Source organism: Xenopus laevis, chromosome 2L, assembly GCF_017654675.1.
Source record: "Xenopus laevis strain J_2021 chromosome 2L, Xenopus_laevis_v10.1, whole genome shotgun sequence".
Taxonomy (NCBI): domain Eukaryota; kingdom Metazoa; phylum Chordata; class Amphibia; order Anura; family Pipidae; genus Xenopus; species Xenopus laevis.
In genome coordinates, this window is record NC_054373.1 from 17,896,083 (window position 1) to 17,907,423 (window position 11,341).

General features: G+C 40.3%; 1 protein-coding gene across 4 annotated transcripts in view; it reads left to right on the forward strand.

Annotated features, from left to right (window-relative positions):
* app.L (amyloid beta precursor protein L homeolog) overlaps positions 1-10,625 on the forward strand; it is a 145,047-nt gene extending 134,422 nt beyond the window's left edge. For all 4 annotated transcript variants that reach the window (XM_018244877.2, XM_018244878.2, XM_018244879.2 and 1 more), the window contains 5 exon segments: positions 1,906-2,127; positions 3,961-4,014; positions 6,724-6,824; positions 7,050-7,196; positions 9,801-10,625. In XM_018244877.2, coding sequence (XP_018100366.1) covers positions 1,906-2,127; positions 3,961-4,014; positions 6,724-6,824; positions 7,050-7,196; positions 9,801-9,902 — 626 coding nt within the window. In that variant the 3' untranslated portion in view covers positions 9,903-10,625.
* Positions 10,626-11,341: the final 716 nt, after the last annotated feature.

Consider the following 11,341-nt stretch of genomic DNA (forward strand, 5'->3'; position numbering starts at 1 on the left):
TTTCAAAATTGGCCTTTTGTACGTTTTCCCAATATCTAGAAGTTCATGTTTTCAGAATATAGCTTTTATGCGTAGTTAAAAAAAAAAATAATAATGTTACTTGGATACAAATCTCACAGTCTGGGGCCCCCGTGGTGCCTCTATTCTCCATCCAGTTATTTATCCAATCCTGTCTCTGCACAATGGCCATTATGGCACAATTATTACTCCAGGGTGTTCTCCACCTCAGAGTCTAAGTTGTGCCAATTAGAAATTGCTTGAAGGTAGATTTAATCCAGCTATTTGCCAATTCATCATCTCTCTGTTCTAGGGAATACAAATAAAGTGATTGGATGGGGAAGGCATCAAGGCAATGTTACTGCAAAGTTTATTATAATATGATGATTCATAAATAAATATCAATACATTTGTAGCTTTACAGAGCATTTGTTTTTTGATGGGGTCAGTGTGGAAAAAATACATTTGAAAAAAACATTTGAAAGCTGGAAATGGTCAGAAGAAGAAGGCAAATAATTTAAAGACTATAAAAAAGAAATAATGAAGACAAATTGAAAAGATGAGAATTGGCCAGTTCAGACATCTCAGAATGGCAGGTTAAATGCAATGCTAACTCCAAAAATAATGCCCACAAAAACATAGTATAGGTTTGGGATCCGTTATCAGGAATCCCATTTTCCAGAAAGCTACAAATTATGAGAAAGCCATCTCCCATGACCTCCATTTAAATCAAATTTTTTTAAATTATTCCTTTTTTTCTCTGTAATAGTGATGGGTGAATCTGTCCCGTTTTGCTTCACCGAAAATTCGCCGTAATGCATTGAAGTCTATGGGTGATAAAATGACGCAAAACTATTTTTTTCACCTATTGGAGTGTATGAGCGTCATTTTTTCACGCCAAAACTTTTGGGCTCATCACTAATCTGTAATTATAAAACAATACATTGGACTTGATCCCACCAAAATAATCCTATTGGGTTTAATGTATGAAAGATTTTTTAGTAGATTTAAGGTATGGCGATTCACATTACGGAAAGTATCTGTTATCCGGAAACTCCCCAGGCCCTGAGCATGCGTGGCGAATTTCTACGTTTTGCCGCTGGCAAATAAATTCGCAAATTTGGCACGAAAAATGTTTTGGACACTGGTGACGGAATCGACGACAGTGACAATTTAGATGCCGGCGACGATTAATGGACCCCCATTGACTGCAATGGGCGCCAGCGTAATTTTTGACGCTGTCGAATTGTCCCTGGCATCAATGTTTCATGAATTTTTCGCCTGTTTCGCAAATTTCTGGGAAATTCACAGCAAAACGTGGACAAATTCGCCCATCACTATTGGGGAGTAACACAAGCATGAAAAGTAGTGCAAAATAACAATTCGCCTGCATCAAAATGGGTGCCAGTGTCAAAGTTGACACCGGCGCCCATTTTGACGCAGGCGAATTGTCCCTGGCGTCAAAATTTGCGTTTTGTGAAATTTTCACCCGTTTTGACAAACTCGCCCATCACTGTTGGGGAGCAACGCAAGCATGAAAAGTGGTGCAAAATAAGCACTGTGATTGGCCATTTTGATAGCCCCATGTGGACTGAGAGTCTACAGGAGGCTCTGTTTGGCAGTACATCTGGTATTTACTCAACAAAAATTTGTCTCCAAGCCAAGAATTGAAAAATAAGCACCTTCTTTGAGGCCACTGGGAGCAACATCCAAGGGGTTGGTGAGCAACATGTTGTGGATCACTGCCTTAGAATGAGACCCATGTTGAATAATACAGTGGTCTCCTACTGGTTCTTATCCTTGGCTCAACTATGTTTTTTCAGATAAGGCATCTGAAGGATGATATGATCTCTGTTACACATTATCTATATTTTGTTTAGATTTGTAAGGCCATGTTTTTGGTTTCAGATGAACTCTTCCAGAAGGAGCAGAACTACTCAGATGACATGGTGTCCAACATGGTGAGCGACCACAGAGTCAGCTACGGGAACGATGCCCTGATGCCTTCTCTCAGCGAGACCAAGACCACCGTTGAGCTTCTTCCCGTAGATGGAGAGTTCAACATAGAGGACCTCCAGCCCTGGCATTCATTCGGGGTGGACTCTGTTCCAGCAAACACTGAGAATGAAGGTAGGGGGAAACACAAGGACCCAAGATAATGGCTTGGTAGCTTGCCATCTGCAGTTTGTTGAGGTGTTTCAGCATGACCCCATATTGTTTGTATGTTTGTGATATGTTTTATCTGCATGATTAACCATGCCAGTGCTCAGAAGCAGGCCTAGGTTCCCTTTGCAGCTTGCCTTGTGCAGGACTATTAATTAACCTTGCCAGTAAGCCACCAGGGCTGGTAGATAAGGAGGTTACACTTACAGTTGACTCATATTGCATGACTTACTTTCAGTGGCGTCACTAGATATTACTGAGCTTCACAGCTGATTATTTTTCAGGCCCCCAGGTTTTACCAATATTTATTTAAGTTGTATATGAATGAGGACCTCATGGGGCGAAAGACCCCCTTTTAAAGGAACAGTAACACCAGTGTTTTAAAGGAATGACAATATAATGTAGTATTGCCCTGCATTGGTAAAACTGGGGTCTTTGCTTCAGAAACTTTACTATAGTTTTTATAAACAAGCTGCTGTGTAGCGATGGGGGCAGCCATTCAAGCACAGGATACACAGTAGATAACTGATAAGTACTACTATAGTTTATATAAACAATGCAGTGTAGCCATGGGGGCAGCCATTCAAGCACAGGATACACAGTAGATAACAGATAAGTACTACTATAGTTTATATAAACAAGCTGCTGTGTAGCCATGGGGCAGCCATTCAAGTACAGGATACAGTGTAGATAACAGATAAGTACTACTATAGTTTATATAAACAAGCTGATATGTAGCAATTCAAGCACAGGAGACTCAGTAGATAACAGATAAGTACTACTATAGTTTATATAAAGAAGCTGATATGTAGCCATTCAAGCACAGGAGACTCAGTAGATAACAGATAAGTACTACTATAGTTTATATAAAGAAGCTGATATGTAGCCATTCAAGCATAGGAGACACAGTAGATAACATATACATTCTAAAGAATCCCATTGTATACTACAGAGTTTATCTGTTATCTTCTGTGTGTCCTGTGCCTTTTCTCTTTTTTTAAGCTTTAAGTGGCTGCTCCCATGGCTACACAACAGCTTGTTTATATAAACTATAGTAGTACTTATCAGTTATCTACTGTGTATCCTGTGCTTGAATGGCTGCCCCCATGGCTACACAGCAGCTTGTTTATATAAACTATAGTAGTACTTATCTGTTATCTACTGTGTATCCTGTGCTTGAATGGCTGCCCCCATGGCTACACAGCAGCTTGTTTATATAAACTATAGTAGTACTTATCTGTTATCTACTGTGTATCCTGTGCTTGAATGGCTGCCCCCATGGCTACACAGCAGCTTGTTTATATAAACTATAGTAGTACTTATCTGTTATCTACTGTGTATCCTGTGCTTGAATGGCTGCCCCCATGGCTACATAGCAGCTTGTTTATATAAACTATAGTAGTACTTATCTGTTATCTACTGTGTATCCTGTGCTTGAATGGCTGCCCCCATGGCTACACAGCAGCTTGTTTATATAAACTATAGTAGAGTTTCTGTGTTACTATTCCTTTAATCATTCAAGTGCATAAACAAAGCAGCTATTTTATGTATACACACGATGGAAGGTACACATTCTGGTGCCGCCATAGACATAAGGCTTCTATTGTCATAAGAAGAATGGGCTAGTTCAGCAGATTGTGTTGGAATATGTTCCAGTGCGTCACACAGAGACAGTCCATAGATTATTTCTTCCATTTGTGCAAAAGCACCAGTGATGTGCGTTCTTTTTCTCCTTCATCCCGGTTTGCTAATTGCCTATTATAATTTGCGTGTGCTTATGTTTTTGCTGCATGTTCCCAGTCGAACCAGTGGACGCCCGCCCTGCTGCAGATAGAGGGCTCACTACACGCCCAGGTATGTATGTCCTTTATGACTCTGAGCACTGTTACAGGGATGGTTCACCTTTAAATTAACTTGTAGTATGATGTAGAGAGGGATATACTGAATCAATTTGCAACTTTATTTAACGTTATTTAGCTTTTTTATTCAGCAGCTCTCCTGTTTGCAATGTCACCAATCTGGTTACTAGGGTCCAAATTACCCTAGCAACCATGCATTGATTTGAACAAGGAACTGGAATATGAATAAGAGAGGCCTGAATAGAAAGATGGTTTAGAAAAGGTAGCAATTACAATAAGGGCCTTCGTTATCTGAGAATTCTAATAAAAAAAAGTCGGACCAGAATTCACAATGTGACCTTATTTATTATTAAAAAAAACTGGGACAAACACGAAAAAATCAAGCAAAAATCCCCAAATCTCTCTTTTTTTCCAGAATCGCCCAATTTTTCCTGATTTTTGCCTAAAAAAATACGAAGTAACCGGATTTTCAGGCTAATTCCAGCACAGACCACAGAAACTTCCAAATAGGATAGGGATTCCTCCCATTGACTTAAAGGGGGTGGTTCACCTTCAAACAACTAGTTGTTTTCCGATAGAACGCCAGAAATAAAGACTTTTTCCAATTTCTTTATATTTCCTAGTTTTTCTAATATTGAAGTGTAATTTTTCACCTTCTAAAGCAGCTCTGGGGGGTCGCCGACCCTGTAAGCTGTTCTAAATTGATACATTTAGTTGATACATTTCTTATCTTTGAATCTCTGGGTTTCATTACAGGCAGCTGTTAGAATTGAAACAATAGTTGCTAATATTCCAGAGATGCTGCTGAGAAATGGATCAACTCAATGTTGTAAAATTGTAACACTTTAGAATCGGAAACTGAATTACTGAGCTGCCAGACTGAGACACAAACATTCAACTTCAAACTTAGATTTTGGAAAAACTGTAAAAAAATAAATAATGGAAAGTGAAAAAAAAAGTCTTTATTTCGGGGGAACAATCTGAAAACAACTGACCTGAAAAAAAGTGTTTGGAAGGTGAACAACCGCTTTAAATACAACCTTGGCAGGTCTGAGATGCCAGACTTTCGGGTTCTGACTTTTTTCCATCCTCGGGGTATAATAAATCTTGAACAATTTTTCAAGTTTTTGGTATTTGGACTTTAATAAATAATAGGGATGCACTGAATCCAGGATTGGTTTCGGGATTCGGCCAAGATTCTGCCTTTTTTGTCAGGATTCGGCCACATCCTTCTGCCCGGCATATGCAAATTAGGGGCAGGGAGGAAAATCACATGACTTTTTGTCACAAAACAAGGAAGTAAAAAAAAATTCCCCTTCCCATCCTTAATTTGCATATACAAATTAGGATTCAGATTCAGTTCGGTATTTGGCCGAAACTTTCGCAAACGATTCGGGGGTTCGGCTGGATCCAAAATAGTGGATTTGGTGCATCCCTAATAATTAACCCCCTAAATATGTAGCCTTACAAAGTATTTGTTTTTAGATGGGGTCAGTGCCCCCCCCCACATTTAAAAGCTTGAAAGTGTCAGAAAAAGAAGGCCAATAATTAAAAAAAAAAAACTATAAAAATGAAGGCCAATTGAAAATTTGCTTAGAATTGGCCATTCTATCACATACTAAAAGTTAACTTAAAGGTGAACCAGCCACAGAATGGGATGTCATTTGGCATGGTACCCACTTGTACTGACCTAGGATATCTGAGTGGACTCCATGCAATGTCTGCATGTGACTGGGCTTTACACGTGATTTACACATTGATTCGGAAGTCTTACCTTATACACAGAGCAGCCAAATAAGATGGGCGGGGGGTTGACGTTGAGATACAAACCAGCAAAGAAATACAAATGTTTTTTCCTAAGCCTCATCTGATGTTACATTGGAAAGGGGAGAGTCTATGCAGAATATGTAACCTGGAGAGGGAACAGGCAGGAATTCTGAGCTTCTGACTATGGGGCAGATTTACTAAAGGGCGAAGAGGCTAACGCTAGCGTCAATTCGCTAGCGTTACCGCCCGCAGGGACTTTGCCGATTTACTAACGGGCGCAGGGTCACTTTGGTAGCGAAGGAGATAGACGCTAGCGTTGCTTCGCACTCTTAACGCCAGGCGAATTTTCGCTCTGGCGATTGGACGTTACTCTGCAAATTCACTAAGATGCGGCTTTTACTGAACGTTACCTGTTCTGCCAGACTTGCCAGCTCAGACCAGGCGAAGTGCATTAGAGTACATATATCTTCCTCAATCTTTAGTGAAAAAAAGTTTCTAAGTCCCAAAAAAACGCTTTTTTCAGAGTGATAAACTGAAAAAGTCCTTAAAATTTTTTTTGGGTAACCGGGTTCCCCCATTTTCTAACATATGGAACTATACATTATAACGACTATATATATTTTTTTTTATTAAGGTTCCCTGAAAATTCGCCAGCGTTCGGCGCCCTGGACGCAACTTTGCATTTTAGCAAACTAGCGTTGTCTGAGTGAATTTTCGCCTGGCGATTTTTCGCCGGTTAGTGAATGTGCCCCTGTGTTGTTCTCTGGAGTCATTAAGTGGGTTTAATGTGCATTTGACATCAGTTATTCTGTATGTAGGATATGAATATACACGTATCTCTCATTCTATGCTAAAGAGATTGATTTGCTGCCGGTATTCACCAATCGGTGAGTTTATCTGCTTCCTCAGCCTCTCTCTGGTGTTCTTTATCCCGCAGGCTCGGGACTGACCAATATCAAAACAGAAGAAATCTCAGAGGTGAAGATGGATTCTGAATATAGACACGATACTGCCTATGAAGTGCACCATCAGAAACTGGTGAGTGAAATACAATTAGACATCTGGAGGCTGCTGGGAGTGGGGTTCCCTTTAGCACTGCAGCAGTTATAGGGTGAAATGGGGTTGATATTGACCCTACGTTTTAGGGAGGAAAGAACAAGAGAAGCCATTGCCCTCAGGTGTTGAAGAGCTGCCATATTGGGGGGCGTAGCGAGTCACAATAACCTTGTGTGTTCTATAGAAAGCCCTTGTTTTATTTTGCAGGTCTTCTTCGCAGAGGAAGTGGGATCAAACAAAGGAGCAATCATTGGTCTGATGGTGGGGGGCGTTGTCATAGCAACGGTGATAGTCATCACTTTAGTGATGCTGAAGAAGAAGCAATACACAACTATCCATCATGGAGTAGTAGAGGTAAGGAGTGTGCCGGCTGGGCCCCTGCTGAGTTTCTAAAGATGGTGGCGGGGGCAGGTTGGGTTTCCTTTGTTACCCTTACCACATGGGACACTCGTACTCTGTAATATTCAATCAGTAGTTATTAAAGGCAGGTGGAAGCATGTACCAAGCCACGAGCATCACAGGGGGTGCCACTAAATCTTGTCACGAGGTTATTAAAGGGGAAATATCGGGAACATGAAAATTTAATTCCAGCCTCTTCATACTAAAATAGGAAATGTTCTAAATACAATCCGTTAAATATTCGACATTGTTTCTGAAGTAATCAATTTTATCTTCACTATTCCTCTCTCAGCATCTGCTTCTCTTCATTCTCTCTTCATGCAGCAGTTGGGTATCAGATATTCATTGACAGTTAGATCCAATATATCTTATAGGGGGGTTTTCTTTCAACAAAATCTAACAAAATAACTGCCTTTTGCACAAATCCTATATGTAGAGAGACATGATTTTAACAGAGTGAGCTCTAATACATCTACTAGGCAAAAGGAGCCCCCCTATAAGATCTATTGGATCATTCGTCTGACACCCAACTCCTGAATGAAGACAGAATGAGGAGAAACAGATGCTGAGATAGCAATAGTGAACCTAAACTTGATTATTTCAGAAATGGTACAGATTTAATTGATTGTATTTAGAAAGTTTCTTATTTCAGTACGCTGAGGCTTATATTAAGTTTTTTCATTTTCACGATAGTTCCCCTTTAATGTGCAGCGGCCGTGAAGTCAATTTCTTCTATGTTGTATTGATCAGTTAATGCATCGGCCCCAGTCGGCCCAGTCACTAGGGAATCTACTAGTCATCCATAAATCATGAGCCCTGCTGATCTCCCGGCCTGTTAGAATGTTGCCTTCAACCCATTACATGATGGATGTGTGAGCAGGAGATGGGTCACAGCTTGGCTCATTTTATTTTGCTGATATTTACCAGATTTAGCCTCTGGTTCATATTAGGAGGATTCAGTTGATTGGCCCCTTGGATCATACCTTATGTTTACCCATTGGGATAGAGCTGCATCAATGCACCAGTGGGGGGAGTTTCAAACCTGCCTGATAGATATGTGAATGTAAAAAGGAAAGGTTGTGAAGCACTCCATGGCTTAATAAAAATGTACTAAAAGACAATGGAAGTGCTACTGATCTGGTCAAATTAACTACAGACTACTATAGCTTTACCTGAGCTCATCTTACACGGAGCCCATGTGATTCCAGCCTGGCAGCCATAGTCTGGCTTTCAAATGCACCACAATTGTGATTGGCTGCCACAGTTCTTCTTGTTTGAACCATCTGATCAACTCCTAGCACTTAAAGGGCACCTATCTCCAAAAGTTTTCCCTGTTCCTTGGCCGTAAGCTAACAGAGCCCCCTATTTAGCACCCGGGGTCATGTTCAGGTATTCACATAATGGGTGGTTGAATGATCCCTCAATACAGACATTCAGTGACATAGATCAGTCATCATGGTCCTACATCCCACCTATTCACATAACAAACCAGCTGGGACTGTCGCTCATTAGGCGCAGTGTCCCAACATGGCCGCCTGCATTGGTTACTGCCTCCTGGTGCCAGGGCCTTGATAGGATAATTTTCTTAGTAACATTGTATTGGTTCACCCAACTGGAGGGTGGACTCTTCAATGGGGAAAAACTATTTTCAGGTGATAGGCGCACATATAACTGTGTGTGTTCGTGTTGGTGCCTTGCAAATCGCTGTGTATATTTGTGGTGCTCTAGAAATAAATACCAGTATATATAGCCAACTTCAAGGTGCCCATAGAATGGCCAACCAACTGTCACCCCTAACATGTGGATGGCCACATTCTATTGTTTATTCAGCCTGTTCCATTGGAACTGCAGAGTTCTGGCTTCTCTTCTGTGCCCCACACACCCGTCAACATGGGACATCCCTATATGAAAAATTTGGTTTGAACAGAACTTTCTAAACCAATCACCAAGCTGATATACATGGCCAGACAGTCAGGCAGTGTGGTTGAATTGAGCCAAGGGATGACACAGAATATAAGAACCACTTGAGTTAAAGGAATAGTTCAGTATAAAAAATAAAAACTGGGTAAATAGAGAGTCTGTGCAAAATGAAAAATGTTTCTAATATAGTCAGTTAGCCTGAAATGTAATGTATAAAGGCTGGAGTGACTGGATGTGTAACATAATAGCCAGAACACTACTTCCTGCTTTGTATCTCTCTTGGCTTCCACTGATTGGTTACCAGGCAGTAACCAATCAGAGACTTGAGGGGGCCACATGAATCTGAGCTGAATGATGAGGATCAATTGCAAACTCACTGAACAGTTATGTCCCATGTTAGTCGATGACTAACTCAGAGTTAGAGAGCTGAAAAGCAGGAAGTAGTGTTCTGGCTATTATGTTAGACATCCAATCACTCCAGCCTTTATACATTACATTTTTGGCTAACTAACTATATAAGAGAATTACCATGGTGCGTAGTCCATTAGTTTCAGTGGTAGTGCAGTTTATGCGTATTTACGGGCGACTGAGATTTTTTAAAAACGCCCTAAGACTTGTGTCTCCTTCTCCGATTGTTAGGTGGACGCGGCGGTGACCCCAGAAGAGCGCCACCTCACCAAGATGCAGCAGAACGGCTACGAGAACCCAACGTACAAGTTCTTCGAACAGATGCAGAACTAAGAACGCCGCCCCGGGAGCCTCTCGAATCAGACCGCAGAGAAAACCTGCTTCACCGCTCGCGGCCGTTATATACATATATAAATATAGGAAATGAAAAAAAAATCATCTTGTTGAGAGAATTAAAAACAAACAAAAGCAACCGCACCAATCCACCTCTCTTTCATCATTTTACTCATTTTCCCCCCTTTTTTGACAGCTGTGCTGTAACACAAGTAGATGCTCGAAGTCAGAACTAATACCTACGGAATTATCAGTAACGTATTCTCTTAACATTTCCCTCTTTCCACGACATTATCAATGAATGTTTTTGTGTACTGTAAAGAGTTTAGCTGTCTCTTAACTACTTGCATGCCTAGCCCCTCCCCCTCCCCATTATTTATCATGTTGTTCCAGTTGTATATTATTCTTGTGATTTGTGACAAAAACAAACAAAAATGATTGAAACCTGCTTTACAAATGACTGGGGATGGCAATTTTATGTATTTAAGGCTCTGCTGCTTTCCCTTTGCCGACGACAATTTCTTTTTCTTTTTTTTGTCACCGCTATGCATTTAAAATTTCAATTTTATTTTTTAAATATTCCATTAAATTTACCAATTTCTTTCCCTCTATACCGTGTTCTTGTACAGATCGTTCTCCTGTGTTAGTGGTGTAGAAAATCATGGGAACACACATTCGTTTCTTTGTGCCTGTTTTATGTGCACACTTTAGGAACTGCAAAAAGGAAAAAAAAAAATCAAAATTAAATAAAAAAAATCTATATATATATATAAGAATTTTTTTTTCTTTTTCATGTACTTTTTTTTTGTTTTTTTTTAAGCTCAAACCTCATTTTAGTACTGGATGTGCCTGCGACACAATGTTTTGCGGTGATCCTTCCAGCTTTTAAAGGGGGGTTGTTGGATGTCTCTCTCGTAATTCTCTAAGCACTTTTTTTAGGGAAAGGAAAAAAAAAAGTGCCCAGCTGGTTGAAAATTAGCAGAGATTCTTTACAAAAATTAAAAAAACAAAATAAATCTTTCTGCTGGATGATTGTACAGAATCATTGCTTATGAACTAATAGCTTTCTACACTGTGTTACATAAATAAATAAAAAAAAAAAAAAACGATTTATTGGTGTGTGGCTTTTTTTTTGTTCGCCGATACCTCCATTCCTCTGCCGCGTCTCTCTCTCTCATTTCTCAAGATTTTCATAGGGAATTCAATGGAGTCTCCCCAAATGTGGCAAATAGTTCTCTCTAGTGTAGAAACTGTCAGCTGAAACAAGGCTTGGACTGGGATACATAATAGGCCCTGGCATTTTAATACAAAGAGGCCCAAACTGCCACTAGCAGCCCAATAAATAGTCACTGTTTATGGCATCTTACAGCAGCCCCTGTTATATTTGCCCCGAAATCACAAATTGCCAGTCCGGGGCTGGCTGAAACGCTCACTGTTAT